At 50.5% G+C, this 20,539-nt stretch overlaps 1 protein-coding gene across 1 annotated transcript in view; it reads right to left on the bottom strand.

The window, feature by feature from the left end:
- Positions 1 to 20,539, bottom strand: part of ARHGAP22 (Rho GTPase activating protein 22) — a 173,153-nt gene that overhangs the window by 28,048 nt on the left and 124,566 nt on the right. The window contains 1 exon segment of the mRNA XM_019444877.2: positions 1,332 to 1,460. Coding sequence (XP_019300422.1) covers positions 1,332 to 1,460 — 129 coding nt within the window.

Genomic DNA, 20,539 nt, shown 5'->3' on the forward strand with positions numbered 1-20,539 from the left:
GGAGGTAGGATGACCATGGCTCTCATGGTCACATGGTCTCCACATTCAGCAGGGAGTTGGTGGCCGCAGCCCAGCCAGTATGGTGACCCCTTCTAAAAGCTCTTTTCATGATGACTACAGAGGGGCACCGACCACACAGCCAGGGGCCACCCTTCCTTTCTCTTGCACCATGTGTCTGTCCACAGACCCTGGCAGCCCTACCTTCAGAACACAGCTGCAGCTGAGCCCTCTTCACTGTCTTCTCCACCCCCACGCCAGCCTGTGTCCCCGTCACCCCCGTCTGATGGCTGTCTCAGCCTGCCGTGTCCACTCCTGTCTCTCTCTGCTCCACCCCTCACAGCCAAAGGGCCCTTTACAAATCTGGGTCAGGTCGTGTCTGTCTCCTGCTCAGAGCCCTCCTTGGTGCCCCATCGATTGAGAACAAAATCTGAGATCCCCACCATGTCCCCAAGGCCTCAGGGACCTCTCCTGCCTCATGTCCTCTACTCTCCTGTCCTCACTCCCTCAGACCCGCTGGCCTTCCTGAGATTCTCTGTGTCCAAATCTTTCACTCCCACCTCAGGGCCTTTGCACTTGCTTGCCCCTCTGCCTGAATGCTCTTCGCCCAGCACTCCCCTGGCTCTCCTGGCCACTTCATTGAGCTGGCTAGGCTACAGCATCTAACACAGCATCCCCTCTATCATCCTACTTAAATTTACTTTATTGTGTTTCTCTCTACTCAAAATCATGTGACACCTTGACTTGCCTATTATCCGTCTCCCACTGGACAATGGACGGGAGAGGAGGGCGGAGGAATCCTCTATTTTGTTTTATCACTGAACTTCCGAGTGTCCGGAATATGACCAGGTACATTTCAGGCATCCGATAAGTATTTTCAATAAAGGTGCGTAAATGGCAACCACTGCTCTCAGCTCAGAAACAAGGAGCTGGTTGTGTGGGCCGCGCAGGGGCCCTCTGTGTGGCTGTAGGAAGGCACAGCAGAGGGAAGGACGCGGGACCCAGTGCAGACCACCTCAAAAACACCTGCTGTGCAGCAGGGCTCTGGACGCAGAGAGGCAGTATGCACACGCCACAGGATTCTAGCTGGAGGAGGGCATGTTTTGAAAGGTGGCCCCGATTCCCCTGCTGCTGCCTGTCCAGTAAAGTGGAGGTGTGACTGTCGGGGGCCGGCAGCAGAAGAGGACAGCATGGCTTGCCTGCTGTAAGCAGCTAGGGACACAGCCAGTGGGTCCCGAGTGAGAGAGGTCTTGCGGGCTCAGTGCAGGGCGGAGGGGCATGATTACCTGAAGGCAAGGGTTCTAGAGGGTGAGCATGCGATCTACGGGCAGTACCTCCGCCAAGTGGGGCCCAGATGACCCGGCGGATGGCCTGCACCCAGTCCTCCATGTCACGTTGGGAGCTGGCCATGAGCAGGAGCGCCTCGGGGTTGGCCGGAACCTTCTCCCGCTCCCCGGTACCACCTGCAAGACAGGGAGACACAGGCTTACTGCAAGGACCCCCGTGCGGACACCGGGGCACACGCTCCCACAGCACTGTCCACCCCAACGCCAGTTAGCCTGTTCTTCCCTGCCCTGTGAGAAGGCCGCCTCTCCCAAACCTGTCGGCAACAGCCAAGCTTCTGGTTCCGTTTTGGCAGCCCCCTCCCACCTGCCGCCACTCCTTTCACACCCCACATGTGTATCTTTGGGGCCCTTGTAGGTTTCCACCTAGTTACATTTCCGCATCAAAACAGAAATCATTAGAAGCATCCCCAGGCACTATTAGGGAAAGAGCATTCACATCGGAGGCCAGCTGGGAGAAGTTCAGAACCCAGAGTAGCCTATGTATTTTGTTCTGCATCAGCTTTACGCCTCTTCCGCGCAAAGTGCAACATCACTATGCTTTTAACGTCCGCTCTGACATTACAGGCCTCCTTCCCCAGCCTGGAAAGGAGGCCTGATTCTCCACAAGCAGTAACATTACGGAGGCCTGCTGTCAAACCAGGATGGAGCAAAATGCTCTAGAATTCCCCACCCGTCCCCACTCGCAGCTGGACATTGCATCTAAACACAGAAGGATGGGAAAGTTCAGACAGATGTCATTAAATTTTCCCTAATGTAGCTCCAGCGGTTCTCACGTTTTCATGTATAAATGAACTCATCTTTAGGGTGTACACAAAAACCATTTATACTGAACTTCATCTGAAGGCTTTTCAAGAATGATCTTTTTTTCATTCATCCCCAACATCCTGCAATATGTAACTCACCCAAGTACTAGCCTCTGGTCCCAGAGCCACCGACCCAGAGCGGGACTGTCTGCAGGTGGGGTGTGAGTCCCAGGGTCCTGGGTTCTCGAGGGGGTGGGGTGGCAATTAGGGAGAACCGTGAGACCCAAGACACCCCCTTGCTAGAGCCTGCAGCCCTGGGATGGAGACAGGAGCAAGTGCTTCCTGAGTGCGTGGTACCTGCCCGGGACTCTTCTAGAAGCTGCAGACACTTAAGTGGACAAAACCGTCCTCCTGGGATTCTTTAATCTTCACAAAGACTGTGTGGCAGGAGGTGCCGTTACTTTCCGCAGTTTCCTCAGTCAAGGAAACTGAGGCACAGAGTGATTAAGGAACTTGCTTGAACTCACACGGCTACTACGTGGCAGAGGCTGGGATTCAAAGTCCCCTGCTCTGGACTCTGACCCACCCCATGCTCTTGTCACCCCTCACAGAGAAGGCAGCCTGGTAGGATCAGTCTGACAGTGGTCCCAGCAAGGCCACCAAGGGCCAGGAAATGGAGAAGAGTACTCTGAGAGCTGGAGCACAGGGTGGGGTATGTCCTCACTGAGGGGGCACCTGAGCAGGGCCAGTAGTCTGGACAGGCCTGTGAGGCCCAAAGCTCAGAAGGGTGATGAGCAAGGAGACCAGCATGCCGGGACCCCAGGATGGCTTCTGGAGCCCTCACCACACACACAAGCCCTGCTCCTTGGGAGCCCGTGCAGCCGCTGGGAAGCAGGGCGGTGGAGGTGGAGGTGGAGGTGGAGGTGGAGGTGGAGGTGGAGGTGGAGGTGGAGGTGGAGGTGGAGGTGGAGGTGGAGGTGGAGGTGGAGGGGAAGGGAGTCATGGGGCAGAGGCGGCAGAGCCCGAAGCCAGACAAGTGTGTGTGCACCTGCGGGAAGCAAAGTCTGCACCCATGCCTCGGTGGCTGCCATGGTCATTCGTGGGGTGTGAGCACTGCCACAGAGGCGGGGAGAGTCGGAGCAGGGAGAAGCCTGATGCCTCCAGGAAGCTTTGCTACATAAGCTTCTCTGAACCAGTGTCTCAAGATGGCTCAGAAGAAGGAGATTTAGGACTCCAAGAATTTGTTATAGTTACTTGCTTATCCTAAATACTCTGGTTTTTGTTATTTTTTATTTTTCTTTATTTATTTAATATAATTTGTTGTCAAATTGGTTTCCACACAACACCAGTGCTCATCCCAACAGGTGCCCTCCTCACTGCCCATCACCCACTTTCCCCTCTCCCCCACTCCCCATCAATCCTCAGTTTGTTCTCTGTATTTAAGAGTCTCTTATGGTTTGCCTCCTTCCCTCTCTGTAAGTACCCCCCCTTCCTCTCCCCCATGGTCTTCTGTTAAGTTTCTCAGGATCCACATAAGAGTGAAAACATATGGTATCTGTCTTTCTCTGTAGGACTTATTTCACTTAGCATAACACTCTCCAGTTCCAGCCACGTTGCTACAAAAGGCCATATTTCATTCTTTTTCATTGCCAAGTAGTATTCCATTACGTATATAAACCACATCTTCTTTATCCATTCGTCAGTTGATGGACATTTAGGCTCTTTCCATAATTTGCCTATTGTTGAAAGCACTGCTATAAACATTGCGGTACAAGTGCCCCTATGCATCAGCACTCCTGTATCCCTTGGGTAAATTCCCAGCAGTGGTATTGCTGGGTCATAGGGTAGATCTATTTTTAATTTTTTGAGGAACCTCCACACTGTTTTCCAGAGCAGCTGCACCAGTTTGCATTCCCACCAACAGTGCAAGAGGATTCCTGTTTCTCCACATCCTCTCCAGCATCTGTAGTCTCCTCATTTATTAATTTTAGCCACTCTCACTGGCATGCGGTGGTATCTCAGTGTGGTTTTGATTTGTATTTCCCTGATGAGGAGCGATGTTGAGCATCTTTTCATGTCTGTTGGCCATCTGGATGCCTTCTTTAGAAAAGTGTCTATTCATGTTTTCTGCCCATTTCTTCACTGGATTATTTTTCAGGTGTGGAGCCTGGTGAGTTCTTTATAGATTTTGGATACTAGCCCTTTGTCTGATATGTCATTTGCAAATATCTTTTCCCAATCTGTCGGATGCCTTTCAGTTTTGTTGATTGTTTCCTTTGCAGTGCAGAAGCTTTTTACCTTGATGAGGTCCCAATAGTTCATTTTTGCTTTTAATTCCCTTGCCTTTGGAGATGTGTCAAGTAAGAAATTGCTGCAGCTGAGGTCAGAGAGGTTTTTTCCTGCTTTCTCCTCTAGGGTTTTGATGGTTTCCTGTCTCACATTCAGGTCCTTCATCCATTTTGAGTTTATTTTTGTGAATGGTGTGAGAAAGTGGTCTAGTTTCATTCTTCTGCATGTGGCTGTCCAGTTCTCCCAGCACCATTTGCTAAAGAGACTTTTTTCCAGTGGATATTCTTTCTTGCTTTGTCAAAGATGAGTTGGCCATACATTTGTGCATTTTTTCCTTATTGAGTTTTGAGAGTTCTTTACATATTCTGGATACAAGTCTTGTATCAGATATATGCTCTGCAAGTATTTCTCCCTGTCTGTGCCTTTTCTTTTCATTCTCTTAAGAGTGTATTTAGAAAAGAAGTTTTTAATTTTAGTGAAGCCCAATTTACCAATGTTTTTCTTTTACTGAGTGTGCTTCTCTAAGAAATCTTTGCTTAACCCAAGGTCATAAAAGTTTTCCCCTAGAAGTTTCGTGGTTTTAGGACTTACATTTAGGTCTATGAGTTAATTTCTGAATTTGGTGCAAGGTATGGATTGAACTTCATTCTTTTTAAGTAGGCCTCACACCTAGCGCGGAGCCCAACACAGGGCTTGAACTCACAACCTTGAGATCAAGACCTGAGCCGAAATCAAGAGTCGGCCGCTTAACTGACAGACAGAGCCACCCAGGTGTCCCATATCTGGTATATTTTGTATCTCATGCATTATAGGTTTGAGCTCTAGAAGTTTGATTTGGGGTCTTTTCAAAAATATCTTTCACGTCTCTACTTAACTTTCTGAACCTACTGGAATACAGGTATAAAAACTGTTTTACCGTCTCTGTCTGCTAATTTTAATACTGTCATTTCTAGGCTGGTGTCAGTGGATTGATTTTTCTCCTCATTGTGGGTCCTGTTTTCTTGATTCTTTGCATGCCTGATATTTTTTATTCAGTGCCAGACATTGTGATTCCTAAATCGTTGGGTGCTGAACATTTCTGTATTCCTCTAAAAACACTTGAGTCCCTTCTGGAATGAAGTTAGGTTACTTGGAACGAGTTTGATCCTCATAGATTTTGCTTCTAAGGTTTCTTAGGTGGGTCCAGAACACTCAGGATGAGCCAATTCTTCCCCACTGCTAAGGGAAAACCCTTCCGTGTTTCCTATGCAATGCCCCATGAGTCATGAGGTTTTCCAGGCTGGTAGATGTAACAGGAACTATTCCCTGCCCTGTGTTAGAGGGGATGCTGTTGCCTGGAATCCTCCCTGATGGTCCCCTCCTCGGGTTCAGGTCATGTCCTCACTGTACGTGGTGATGCGTTCTCAAGGAGTTTTCTCTCTGAGCAGCTCTTTCCTCCTGGGTATCCCATCTGAAAACTCTAGATGCTTTGGTCTCTCCATCCCTAAGCTCTGTCTCCTTAATGCATGGAGTACAAGAGGTTCCACCTGGGGTTCCCCTTTCTGAGGCACAGCCTGGAACTTTCTCCAGCGGGGGCACGTGTAGACCTTACCTCATTTGTTTCCCGTCTTTTGGGGGTCACAGTCCTTCACTGCCAGTGTTCAGTATCTTCAAAACTGTTTCAGGTTACTTGTCCTTTTTTTGTGGAGGGAGTTGTTTTAGGTGAGAAAGCAAACTGGTCCCTGTTGTTCCATTGTATCCAGAAACAAAGTCCTGCTACCACTTTTAATGACCTGCTACGTGTAAAACACTGTGCAAGAAGCTTAACACACACGGCCACACCTAGTCCTCATAAATACCGTAGAAAGGAGTGTTACTGACCCCATTTTACAGATGAATAAATGGATGCTCTGAGAAGTTAAACATTTAGCTCACAAACAAACAAGTGGAGAGGCCAGGATTCAAACCAAGGTTGGTTTGACGATACACGCATTCTCTATTTATAATATAAAACCTCCTCTCTGGCAGCCGAGGGGAGTGCAAGGAAGGTAAAACAGGCCATTAAAGCAAACTCTGGCATTTTCTACGGCATTCAATCGTTTATGCTTACTTTTTCCTCTGCTACTTAGGAAAAGAGTCGTATTAGCTTTAGTTAAAAAAAAAAAAAAAAAAAGTCCTAACAGCCAATTATTTCAGGAAGAAACGCATCATGAAGGCTGAGGGTCTCTTGTTACTGTTTTTGGTTTTCCCCTTTCCTTTTTTTTAAACCAGGCTGTGTGGCCATTGTGTTTCCATCCCATCCTGACACATGTCACAGGCCTCTGAGGCCTTCTAGAATGGTGCTTAGAGCCCAACCTGGGGTCAACCCTCAGCTCCACCAGGGGGAGCACCGTGACTTAACTTTGCCAAGCGTCAGAGTCCCACACCCGTAGGGTGAAGAAAATGAAGGTAGCTACCCTTTCGGGAGAAGGACATTGAGATACTCCCCTGGCTTAGCACCTGGCACCTAACAAGCTCTTTAAATGTTCACTTAAAAAAAAAAATGTTCATTATTTATGTTTGGGAGAGAGAGCATGAGCAGGGGAGGGGCGGGGCGGGGGGGGGAGGGGGGATACAGGATCCAAAGAGGGCTCTGCCCTGACAGCACAGAGCCTGATGGGGGGCTTGAACTCACAAACCGCAAGATCATGACCGGAGCCAAAGTCGGACGCTGAACCGACTGAGCCACCCAGGCGCCCCTAAAGGTTCACTTTTATTATCACATTCAATTAATACAATAGAAAGCAGAATTTTCCCACCTCAGCACTACTGATGTTTGGGGCCAGATAATTCTTCCTGGGGGCGGTGACGAGCTGTCTTGTGCACAGCAGGATGTTTAGCATCATCCCTGGCCTCCACCCACTAGATGCCTGTAGCAGCCTGTCCCTGTCTCCCAGGCTGACCACCAAGAAAGTCTCCATATATTGCCAAATGTCCCTTGGGGGGCAAAACTGCCCCCAGTTAAGAATCAGATATATAACAACCAGATACATACTTCCTATGAGTCTAAATGTCTTTTACAATTCTACAATCATGTGATGTCCCATGGGCACAGCATGGCTTCTCTGAAAATCATCAGGACCTCATCTATCACACCAGCCTCCTCTTGTGCTCCCATCTCAGTGCTGGGCATTCAGGTGCCCCAGGCAGAAACTTGGGGTCACCCGGCCTTTCCCCCTGCCTTGTCCCCACACTGACCCAGTTTCCTCTGGTGGGCTCATCTAGTCTCAAGACTCTATGTGATGACCATGCCATCCCTATGCTGACGACTTCCAAGTTCACTGTCCCCTGCCCTCCAGACCCACTCTCCACTGCCTGCCCCACAGCGCCACCGGGACGTCTCCAGGCAGCACGCACTTAGCAGGTATGAAATCCACCTCTGGATCTGCCCCACCCTCCCCTTCTCCGATGAGGGCGACTCCCTCTTCTAGCTACTCAAGTGGCAACCAAATGCATCTTCAGGTCTGCTCTCTCTCATGTCACATCCATTCCTATCAGTAAGTTCCGCTGATTCCTCCTTCAAAAGATCTTCAAACTCTGACCGCCTTTCACTGTTCCACCTGGTCCCAGCCAGCATCCTCTGTCATCCAGATTACTGGCGTGCTCCCTAGGCCCTCGCTTGCCCCTACAATCTGTTCTCAATATGGCGGCCACAGTGGCCCAGTAAGACCGAAACCAGCTCACACACCTCTGCTCAAAGCAAAAACCGCCCCTCTCAGCAGAGTCCTTACAATGATCTTCCAGGCCACTCACCCCTATCCCCCATCCCGCCCCAGGCCCCCAGCCCTCCTGCTACTCCTGATTTCATGGCTGCTCTCCTCTTTGTTCTAGGCCATTCCTCTAACCACCAGGCACATCCTTGACCGAAGGTCTTTGCTCCTGCCCTTACTATTGCCCGAGAAGCTGTTCTCCCAGACACTCCCTCACCTCCTTGAGGTCTTTCCTCAAATGTGGCCTTCTTGGGGAATCTTTCCCAACAACTCTATGTAAACGTCATCATCCACTACAACCCATGCCCCTTCCTGTCCTTACTTTTTCTACAGCACTTATCACAATGCAGCACACACACAGTTTACATGTTTACACGATAGGCTTATTTACACTGTTTATTTTTGGCCCACCCCACCTCGTCTATCTGGTAAGCAACTACAGCACACCAAGCAGTGCCTGGCACGGGGAGGGCACGCACAGAATCTGGGATGAATGGATGGCTAACTGCAGCCGCAGCAGAACCAAGGGGCACGCACAAGGCACTCGCTTTGAGGCAGGCGTGATGTTAACGAACGGGTGAGCATCACAAGTTTGAACACTCACAAAGGAAGTGGTGTCATTATCCCCATCGGACAGGAAAGGAAACTGAGGCCCAGAGATGGTGAGAAACACATCCAAGCTGTAAAACCAGTGAACTATGACCCTAGGCAGACTAGTTCCTAACCCTGTCCCCACTCTGCTCAAGGGACCGGCCTTAGGTGACCCACCCAGGACCCCAACCCAGCTTTTCTTATTCCCACTTGGGCTTTCTTCCCCTCTGAGCTCCTGAATTTAAGAATTTCCTTTTGTGCTGGAGTCTCCTTTTCCACCCATGCAAGGGGCTTTGGGGGAAAGGTGGTAACCCCAAAATGCAGCATATTCTGGCACAGGATCCAGAACAGGAACCCACTATCTCTCAACGTTTCTGTACAAAAACTTTTATAACAAAAAGAAAAAAGAGTAAATGTTATTTATGAAAGCATTTTGTAAACCACGGTAGCCCATGGGACTCATTCTAGGACATTCAGGTGGAAAAACTGTCATTCTGATGTAATTAATCAAATACTACCTGTATTAGGCCGGGAGTTATGGAAAAATTGTTTAAAAAATAAAAGAAGTCACTATTTAAAGGTAATAATAACTGCAATATAGGACTTGTCACAGGACCCACTGTCATTCTACTGGCAGCCCAGGGGAGTGGGGAGCCCCAGGGAAGCCCCAACTGATGGATTCCCAGGGTTGGAGGCCAAGTGTAGGAATATAGCTGGAAATACCGTCTGGGACAGTGTGGTCCAGTGGAAACATAATGAAAGCCACATGTACATTTTTAAACGTTTTGGTAGCTACATTGAAAAAGGTGCAAAGAAACAGGTGAAATTATTTTGAATAATATATTTCACTTATCCCAGTACCTCCAAAAGAGTACCATTCATTTCAACCTGTAATTGATAACTTTAATGTATTTTTTATACCAAGCCTTCAAAATCCAGTGTATATTTTGTACAAAGAGCACATCCAGACCAGCCACGTTTCAAGTGCTCGGTAGCCAGATGTGCTGGTGGCTACAGGACAGCTTTGAGGCAGCCTAGACTGGGGCTGGAAGGAGGGGAAAAGAGCCACCCTCAGACTTGCTGAGACTGTTGTGGGGGACAGCTCTGAGCTATGCCTTCCAGCCAGCTGGGCTTTTCTGCAGTCTCCAAGGGCTGCCTCCCTGCCCATCCCTGCCAGACCACACCAGGCTGACTCCGAGCTGCCCTCAGGATCCTGTCCTCGTCTCTCCTCATTTCTCTTGACCTCTTGACCCACTTGGAGTCATCAAAGGCCACTTGCCCTTCAAGGGTTAATCACCCCTGGCCCACTGGCCCCGCAACCTGCTCTTGACCCTGGCTGCCCACTTACCCCAGGGCTGACGCCTGCTCCTCTTCAGATACCTGGCTGGCCAGAAGGGCATGGTGTGGCCGGAGGAGTGACCGCTAGACACAGCCAAGCCAGGGACTGAGGCCAGGCGGCTCCGCGTGCAGGAGCTGAGGCTGCCTGTGCGCTCTGCTCAGAAGGCACTGGGCCAGGACCTTTTTGTCTCCTTTGGGGAAGTTCCGCACTTCTCAGGGCCCCAAAGCTTGGACTGTCCCGGGCGGGGGCGGGGTGAGGAAGCAACAGCCAGATCCCCCAGGGGGCCCTCCCGCTGGGTGCAGGGTCCGGTCCGCTGGTTTCTACCAGCGGAAATCCCTTCAGCCACCGTGAGCGCTCCCTCCCCTGCATTCCTGCCCAGCACACAGCACGGGCTCTGGCCCGCCACTGGGGCTGTCCCGTCCCCTAGCTTGCTAGGTGCTGAGAGCACAGGGCTGGACGTCCAGCCCCATCCACTCTGTGCCTCAGGGTCCTTTCCAAGCGGAGCCTGGGAAAGCCCACCTCAGTAGGTTGGTGGGGGCTCAATGAATCCATGGGAGAAGCCCGAGTAATATTAAGTCATCACTGGCCACATAATCTTTCAGGTTCCATTTCTTCATCAGCAAAATGAAGCCAATAATGGGATCTGCCTGGCGAGGTTCTGGTGGGGACTGAATGAAAAGCCATAAGTCACCAGTATCCCTGCAACAGCCGGGGAAGCCAGAGCCCGGGGCGCTTCCAAGGGCCCAGGGCCACCCAGCTGGGATCTGGCACAGCCAGGACTTGAACTTAGCTGTTTGGGACTCTTTCCATGACATCAGCTTCCATCCTTATGGTGTCTCCGCCACCCTTGATACAAAAAGAGCTGGAGACAGGGACACCTGGGTGGCTCGGTCAGTTAAGCGTCAGACTCTTTTTTTTCTTTTTAAATGTCTATTTATTTTTGAGAGGAACACAGAGTACGAGCGGGGGAAGGGCAGGGAGAGGGAGACACAGAACCCGAAGCGGGCTCCGGGCCGAGCCCGTCAGCACAGGGCCCCCTTGGGACCCTCCATCTCCCTCTCTCTGCCCCCTCCCACCCCCAAAAATAAATAATTAAAAAAAGAGAGCTGGAGACAGCCCTCTTGCCCAACCTGGCCGTCCCTCCTGCACTACTCATTCCTTCTGGGACAGTGTCAGAACCTCGACCACAGGGAAACTCTGAAGTGATTTCCTAAAGGGCTGGGGCAGGCAGCGGGCACTAAACTCTGGTGAAAGCCTATGCTGGTGTTGATGCCACCTGTTTATTTGCCCATCTTCCCCATTTGTCCATCTGTCCGTCCATCCATCCAACCATCCATCCCTTCAACAAAGAAAAACAGCCAATTAAAAACAAAGCACATCTGCTTAAAACTCTTCAGGGGGCCTGCGGTTCTTGGGATATAATCCAGCTCTGCTGTGACCTTGGGGTCCCAGGCCCCATGACCACACGTCCACCTACTTGCCCACCCTTACTGCTATCAGCCATTTGGGCCCCCTTTCTCTTTCCTCAGACTCACTCTCTTCCAACTACAACCTAGTGCTCAGTGCTGGGTGTTCTCCCAGCTCCCTGCAGGGCCAGCTCCCTTGCACCTTCAGACCTCAGCTCAGACTTCAATTTAGAGAAGCCTTCCCTGGGTGAGAACCTCTGTCAAGTAACTGTCCCTCCTGCCCAATCACTGTCATGCTCTTTTCTCTCCAGGGCTTATCACATGGGGAAATTAGCCTATTTATGTGTATACGTGTTTACTGTGTCTCTGCTAAAGGATGTAAGTTTCAGGAAAGCGGGGCTTGCCTCCCTTGGTCTAGCTGGTATCTCCCAGGACTGGTTCAGTGTCTCGAAAAGGGTGCCAGTGGTCACCGTGGGGACACCTGGAAAGCTCTGTGGAAGTGACAGGCAATCTCTCTTAGTACAACATCCAAGTTTGATTGGTTGTTTACAGTGTTCTGGGCACAGTTTCTACAAACTGCCTATTTTAACTCAATGTTTCAGCTTCACAATGACCCTAAAAGGTGGTACAATGATCACACCCACTTTGCAGATGAGAAAACAGTGGCTGAGTCATTTGTCGGAGGTCACATGACTGAGTGCGGCTTCCCAAATGGCCCTGGTCAGCAAGGGGAAACTGCATGTTAACTGGTCCCCTAAAGTGTTGGCCACTCACACCCCACTCCTGCAGGCTGAGGGTCTGAACCCAAGCAATCTGGCTGCCCTTTGTCCTCCCGGTCCCATCCCTGTGGTGAGCGGCCTCTAAGGCCCCAGTGAATGAACCCTGCTTCCCGGCATCACACCCTCTTCAATGTGGGCTGAACCTAGTAACTTGTTTTCAATAAATAGAAAGGGCAAAAGGTGATAGAGGTCACCTCTGGGATTAGCTTCCAAAGACACTGAGGCTTGTGTCTTGTGTGCCCTCTATGGCAGCAGACCTCAGCCAGGGATGACAGCTCACCTCTGCATTTCTAGCAAGCCGTTTTATTATCCTACCTGGGAGAGACCAGGGAGGGTAGAGGGACCAAGTAAACAGGGTACTGAAAGCTGGGGAGGGGGGCGTCTAAACACTCACCCTCCCCACAGTGCTCTGCTCTATCACCTGGGCAGCACTGCCCAGGGAGCCCCAGCTCTGTCACCATCTGTCGCTGGGGAAACAATGCCGGCCCAGGGGGCCAGGAGTGGTGGAGGGTAGCACAACAGGGGGTGTCCCGGGGAGTGGCGCAAAGACTTGGGTCCCCATGGTTCCTTTAGGGCTCTCTTAAATCTGTTTCTCCAAGGAGAAACTTTAGAAGGCACTTGACAATATTTAACATCCATTTTGATGGAAATCTTCCATGAAATAAAAATAGATAGATCCTTCTTCAACACAGATATACCAAAGCCAACACTGCGTTTAGTGGAGAGGCACTAGCAGCGTTCCCATCAAGGCCAGGGACAATCCCAGCAGCCCCCCATCAGCACTGGTATTTAACGTTCTCCTGGAAGTCTTCTGCAGTGCAATTAGATCAGAAAAAGAACATAAAACAATAAAAGCTGGAGGGAAGGGTACAGTGTTATTATTGCTCTTGTTGTTTATATAGAGAGAAAACCGAAGCCAGTGGACTGAAAAATGATGGGAGGCAGTAAGAGAATGCAGTAAGGTGTCCAGACGCAAAATTAATAGACAGAGATCCCAAGCTATTTTTAAACGAGAAGAAACAGAAATACCATTGCGTAAGTAGGAAAACCCACATAACAGAATACCAGTTCACCCTAATTTAGTCTATACGTTTAACACAAGAAAAGACTAATAGCATTTTTTTAAATACAACAAGTTGATTCTAAAGTTCATAACAAAAACAGCAAATGCATTTTAAAAAAATAGAGAGAGACCAATTTATTAAACTGTAGTCAAGTATCCCACTGTACAAGAAGTAAAACGAGGGAGGTAACACAGGACGTGAGCAGAGACAGACTCCAGAACATATCGGACTTTGGAAACGACAAGTTATTTCAAATGGGCCAGTAGAAGACGTTACGTAAGAAATGGAAAAGAGACAAATGGATAGCCACCTGGAGAGATATTATCCAATGGATCCTTGTATCACACTATCGCAAAATAAAAATTCACCACGGATCGAAGATTTCAAGATGAAACACGAAGCCAGAGAAGCACCAGGATCAACGGTGGGAGGAACTTCCGTACGACCTCAAAACTGGGGAAGCCCTTTCTGAATATGACACAAACACCAGAGACCACACAAAAAAATTTCACTCCATATAAGTTAAAAATATTTGCATGGCAAAGAAAAGAAAGTAAAAAGACAGTGACAACAGGAGGGGAGTGGGATATACAGTTTTCACTTGGGATGCTCTGCGGGTATTAAAAAGAATGAGGATGTGCTTCATGCCCAGATTTGGAATGTTCTCTGCTAGATACAGGGAGGTGAAAAATGCAATGATACGTGACCATGTTTGCATAGGACGGGCGGAGAGAAGAGTGGAAGAGATACTTATTTGTTTGAATATGTGCAAAATATCTCTGGAAGGAGCCAGAAGATACTGGGAGCAGTGGCTTTTCTGGGGAGGGAAGTACGTAGCACAGAGAGACTGGCTTTCCACCCTTTGAAATTTGAACCACAGTCCCTACCTTAAAAACCAAATGACGGGCATCTGGGTGGCACAGCCAGTTAAGCGTCTGACTCTCAGTTTTGGCTTACATCATGATCTCACAGGTTTGTGAGTTCTAGCCCTGAGTCGGGCTCTGAGCTGGCAGTGCGGAGTCTGCTTGGGATTCTCTCTCTCTCCCTCTCTCTGTGCCACTCCCCTCCCTCAAAATAATAAATTAAGAACCAATTAAAATAAATAAAAACTAAATGACAATAGTATCTACCATAAAGGGACAAGTGAAAGAAACCTCACCTCATCTGTGGGCAGTGGGGGCGCTGAGGGGTGGGCCGCAGGCTGTGCATTCAGCAGGGAATCGGCCAAGGTGGGCCTACGGGCACCTGGGAGTCACTCAGAGCCAGGGACCAGCTCACCAAGGGGTGGGAGTGGCTTGCAGCTGGAGGTACCGAGCTGAGGGGGTCTTTTTTTTTTTAATTTTTTTTTCAACATTTTTTATTTATTTTTGGGACAGAGAGAGACAGAGCATGAACGGGGGAGGGGCAGAGAGAGAGGGAGACACAGAATCGGAAACAGGCTCCAGGCTCCGAGCCATCGGCCCAGAGCCTGACGCGGGGCTCGAACTCACGGACCGCGAGATCGTGACCTGGCTGAAGTCGGACGCTTAACCGACTGCGCCACCCAGGCGCCCCGCTGAGGGGGTCTTTTACAGTGTTGGCAGGAGTAGATTTTTGTATCTCTTTGGGGGAATAGTTTGACAATATCTATCAAAATTTTAAACGGCCCAGCAATCCTTTCCAGGGAATTTACTCTGTGGCTAATTTGCACAGGTGCATAAGGAGACGGAGATAATAAACTGGGAACAATGGTCCATCAAGTTACATAAATAATGTACTGATTAAATAAATTATGTACATCCAATAATGTACTGATTAAATAAATTATGTACATCCAATAATGTACTGATTGAATAAATTATGTACGTGGACAAAGGACGAGGAAGCAAACAAAGGAAGGTGGTGGGGTAGGTGGTAGGGGGATAATACATTATCACATGGAGAAAGCAAAAAGCAGCGTGATGAATATGCTGACATTTGTGAGAGTCATGTGTGCACACGGGCGTGGTTGTGCGAACCCATTTCTGCAAGGACAACAGGACACAGGGGCCTGGGAGCTCAGGCAAGGGGCTCAGGAACAGAGAAGCTTACTTCTCACTCTGGACTCTGAAGTGTGTGTGTGTGTGTGTGTGTGTGTGTGTGTGTGCACGCGCGTGTGGGTGTATTACTGTGGACACAGATTGCTTTTCCTGAATGAAGATTGTTCCTTTTTATTGTTAAGGTGGTTGGTAGCTCCTGTGTTTGGCCCTGGAGAAGTTAGACCTGCCTGTGCTTTGAGCACTTTTCTTTCTTTAAAGATTTTAAGTCGGGGTGCCTGGGTGGCTCAGTCGGTTAAGCGTTCAGCTTCAGCTCAGGTCTGATCTCACCGTTCGTGAGTTCAAGCCCCACATCAGGCTCTGTGATGATACCTTAGAGCCTGGAGACTGCTTCAGATTCTGTGTCTCCCCCTCTCTCTGGCCCTCTCCCATTCACACTCTGAGTCTCTCTCTCTCAAAAATAAATAAACATTAAAAAAAAAAAGATTTTCAGTCACCTCTATGCCCAATGTGGGGCTTGAACCCACAACCCTAAGATCAAGAGTTGCATGCTCCACTGACTGAGCCAGCCAGGTACCCCTTGAATACTTTTGATTTAGGAAAATGCCCCAAATAGCCTCCAAATGGTTTGAGCTCCAACTTCCCCTCTCGCCAGCTCATCCCACGGTGGAGTTTCATTTCTCAAAACCAGAGTGTCCCTGGGAAATCTTTTGTGGTTCTGGGGATATTGGGGTTTTTAGGGAATCCATACTGACCTCACCCCAGGCAGCACCCGTGGGAGAATTGGGAGTGTGATCTCTCTCACGGGGACAATTGCACAAGTGAGGAAAGAATGTGGGGCGGGCCACAGGGTCCTCTCTGAAATCCAAGTCAAGCCTCTCCCTTCCCTGGTAGGAATTTGAGACCACAGCCTCTCTCCTCTGCCATCAGGATGTGCCCCCAGCTCACTGCTTCCCACTGGGGCTCCTCTGTGATCAGCTGAGAGTACCTTTCCAGTCCACCCAGCTACTCTCCCATCTCAGCAGCCACTCCTGGTGCTCTGCCCTACTTCTTGTTCCTGGGATATACCATGCCCTTCATGCCTCACCGTCTTTGCACATGCTATTCCCTCTTTTTGGGACACCTTTCCACTTGGTCCATTTGGTAAACTCCTACTCATTCATCAAAACCCAACTCAAATATCCCCCTCTCCTTCACCTTCCTTAACTGTTCCCCCTCACTCACTCCCAGTTTTCCTTATTCCATTCTCCCTTCCACAAATATATATACATATTTATTTGACAGAGAGAGAGGGAATGTGCATGCACACAAGAGCGAGTGGGGGAGAAGTGCAGAGCGAAAGAATCTTTTTAAGTTTATTTTTGAGACAGAGACAATGTGAGCAGGGAAGGGGCAGTGAGAGAAGGAGACAGAGGATCCTAAGAGGGCTCTGCACTGATAGCATCAAGTCTGACGTGGGGCTTGAACTCAGGAACTGTGAGATCATGACCTGAGTTGAAGCTGGACACTCAACCAACCAGCCGCCCAGGCGCCCCCCAAGAGGCAGAATCTTAAGCAGGCTCCACACTCGCTCAGCACAGAGCCCACGACCCTGGGATCATGACCTGAGCCAAAATCAAGAGTCAGATGCTTTAACTGACTGAGCCAACCAGGCTGTTCCTCCCTTGCACAAATGCTTGTTAAAGGTCTACCATGTGGCAAGCACTGTGCCATGCGCTGGGGACACAGCAGGGACAAAACCAAGAGGCCCTGCCTGGTGGGGAAGACTGGCCTGAACCTTTATCACAAACAAATGCAAAAACCACAATCAGAAGCCTAGGAAGGAATCCAGAGGTCTTGGGGATGGGGGCTGAGACCACAGTTTGAGAACTGCTTCCTCAGGGCCACCTGCCACCAACACCTGGGGCGTACCTGGGCTCGGGGCCCAGCCCCGACTCAGCCTGCCCGGGTCCCCGAGCCAGGCCTGAGCAGTAACGCAGCATGGCCAGGACTGGAAAACACCACTGATGGTTAGGCCGGGGTCCCCTGCCCCCTGCCCACCTTTAAAAATAACTTTCATGGGGAAAAGAAACAAAAGCTAAAAATAGCAACATATTAAAATGGAATATGCCGGTTGCCGAAGAAGACCAAGTTCTGCGCTGCCCAAGGGTGGGGGGTTGTGAGGGAAGAGGGGTGGGCCTGACACTTAAAATGGAAAAATTGTGATTTATACAGTGACCTGGAGGGAATAATGATTGCATTCATTATTCTAAGGGAGGACAAGGGAACTAATATTTATGAAGCGCCCACGCTGTGCCAACTTCTGTACCAACCCTTAGATTCCACGTCTCCCAGGTTTCGGTGTGGGTGCTTCTATAGCTACAATGTCAGCAGCAAAGGTAAAGAGTCCGGTTCTGTTAATGCCGGTCAAGGCTGGTACCCCTCCCAGCAAATGTGTGCAGGAGACGCTGAGACCATGGTCAAGGTCCCTGACCCTGGGATCTAGCAAGTGATGGAGGCTTGATCTGCACCCAGGACCTCTCCTCGGTCCACACCCAGTCTCCCGTCCCCACCCTCCTGGGCTCCCTTCGAGGCTTCTTCGAGGTATGAGATACATCAGTGCCTCTCCTACACCTGATAGAACATTTTGCTCCCAGTGGGTGCATCAACACATCCGTGAAATAAGTGACCAAAGCACTGTGGGCTGATACCACGTCAGGAAACTGGTACCTTTGCTACCTCACGTTGCTACGGAATATTTTCCCCCACTAACCCCACATGTCTTAGTCTGTGTTCCTCAAAACCAAAGCCTGAGACAAGGGCTCGTGTGCTGGTGGGTCTGGGAAGCTACCCCAGGGAGAAGTGCAGGGCAGGGAAGGAACCCGGGAACGGGGGAGAGCCCAGAAGAATGTGGGATCAAGCAGGCTGCTGCTTTAGGGGGCCTGGGGGCTCCATCCTGCTGCCCTGGTCTATACTGCCTTATGAAACGTGTATCAGAGCTCCCAACCAAGGGACAAAAGGGGAGCAGCTATCCATTGGTTCCAGTCACCCACTGGTCAAGGGTGGTCCCCAGGAGTTTTAACTTCCCTGCCCCCACTTCCCCCACCTTTCCGGAGCTTGGGTGGGGAGGCTCTTCCTCTCAAAGAGGCAACTGATACTTGGGGAGATCCTACAGCACCATCTCTGTGCTTGGCACAGGGACAGTGTGGAGGGGATACCCGGGTGAACAAGACAGGCAATGCCCCACCCCCTGGAGCTTATTTGGGGGGGTGGGGAGGGAAGGGAAGGGGGCCAAAGGACCAGGAAGCAAACAAAGGAAGGAGGCAAGCTCAAATATGGGTCAGGAAAGGCTTGCTTGAGAAGGGGACCCTCGATGGGGCGCCTGGGTGGCTCAGTCAGTTAAGCATCCGACTTCGGCTCAGGTCATGATCTCACAGCCCGTGAGTTCGAGCCCCGTGTCGGGCTCTGTGCTGACAGCTCGGAGCCTGGAGTCTGCTTCAGATTCTGTGTCTCCCCAGATTCTGTGTCTCCCCAGATTCTGTGTCTCCCTCTCTCTGACCCTCTCCTGTTCATGCTTTGTCCCTCTCTGTCTCAAAAATAAAGTAAACATTAAAAAAAAATTTAATAAAAAAAGAGAAGGGGACCCTCGAGCTGAGCACTACATGATGAGAGGGGCTGGCTTTCCTGCACTGATCCGGTCTGGGTACAGAAGGCTCAGGGTGGGCAGCAATTGCAAAGGCCCTGGGGAAGGAAAAGCACTGAGGTCCTTTGGGTGGCTTAGTGTACCCAGGAGGGCAGGAGTTGGTCAGGAGGTAGATAGGATGCTGTGGCAGGTACCCAGGGAGAAGACACAATGGTGTAGACCAGGCAGGAAGGGGTGCGGGAGGGACAAAAGCCTAGGTTCAGGTTCAGGTTCAGGATCTGTCTTGGTGTTGGTAGTGACCCAAGAGGAAGTGCAAAATGAGGATCAGCCTCCAGGCACTGGGCCCAATGCTGGGAAGAGGAGGGGGTGTCTTGGGGTGCCTGGGGGGCTCCGTCGGTTAAGCACCGGACTCGGTTTTGGCTCAGATCATGACCTCACGATTTCATGAGGTCAAGCCCCAAAGTTGGGCTCTGTGCTGACAGCGTGGAGCCTGCTTGAGATTCTCTCTCCGCGCCCCACCCCCCGCCTCTCCCTCACTCACACTGTCTCTGTCTCTCTCAAAATACACAAATAAACTTAAAAATTTTTTTAAAGAGGAGGGGATGTCTCATGTCACTGTCTCCAGAAACTGCACATTTTAGACAAAATCTAAAAAAGAGAAACCACTTTGTAATTGTAAGCATCAATTTTTAAAATGTTGGCGGTTTCCCTTCTCATCCCTCCCTTCCCAACTGAACCCCACCCGAGCTCAAGCCCAGCTGCGTGAAAGGCACAGACTCAGGGATCCCTGCCCTTTTCTTGGCTGTTAGCTCCCTGCACCCAGGCCCCTAGACCAGGCCTCCCGGGGTACGGGGCAGGGGCCTGTCTTCATTCAAGGGCCTGGCCTAGGTTCTCATCACTGACCCCAGGGGGTGACAGCCAGCCCAAGGCTACATCTCCGTTCCTCCTTTTACCAGCAGCAAGTTCCTATTTGTCCCCCAGGTGCCGGATACACGCCTCCAGAACTGGAGTTTGAGAACCCCTGCCCTGAAGGACATTCTCGGATCCTATCACGGCACAGCCTGAATCCTGCCAGGCACCATGCTAGGAATTGGGGGCACGAATGAAGCCCCGGCCCTCAGGCAGCCAAGGGCAGGCGGGTCAGCCACAGACTGGGAAGCAACCCAAGGAGACAAATTAGCAACCACAAAGACATCTGCTCTCCACTCTAGAATCTCCAGAATCTGGGAGGGGAGGCATGGGTGCCCCTCCTCCGCCTCTTGGCTCTTTATTATGGAGCTAGTCAGCCCAGTTCCCAGTTGTGCATCACAAAACCTCCAACACACAGGTACTCTCCCCTCTCAGCGGGGAGCTGGGGGGGAAAAAGCTTTCAGGCAGCTAGGTTCCCTCCAGCAGCCTGGAGGGGTAGGGGAAGCAGAATTCCTGGGGTAACCATTTCCAGCCCCCCAGACAAGTTGGGCTTCCAGGCCAAGGCCAGTGTGCACAGAGGGGCAGGTCTGGAGGGCTGCCTGGAGGCAGGTGGTAGTAAATGTAGCCAAAGGGCTATAAGTAGTTCTGCTGGCTGGGGAGAAGGGTGAGTGCAGAGATAGGCTCAGGGAAAGTGACCTGCCAAATGGCACA

The sequence above is a fragment of the Panthera pardus genome, unplaced genomic scaffold (genome assembly GCF_024362965.1).
Source record: "Panthera pardus isolate Hobbes unplaced genomic scaffold, ASM2436296v1 HiC_scaffold_22, whole genome shotgun sequence".
Classification (NCBI taxonomy): domain Eukaryota; kingdom Metazoa; phylum Chordata; class Mammalia; order Carnivora; family Felidae; genus Panthera; species Panthera pardus.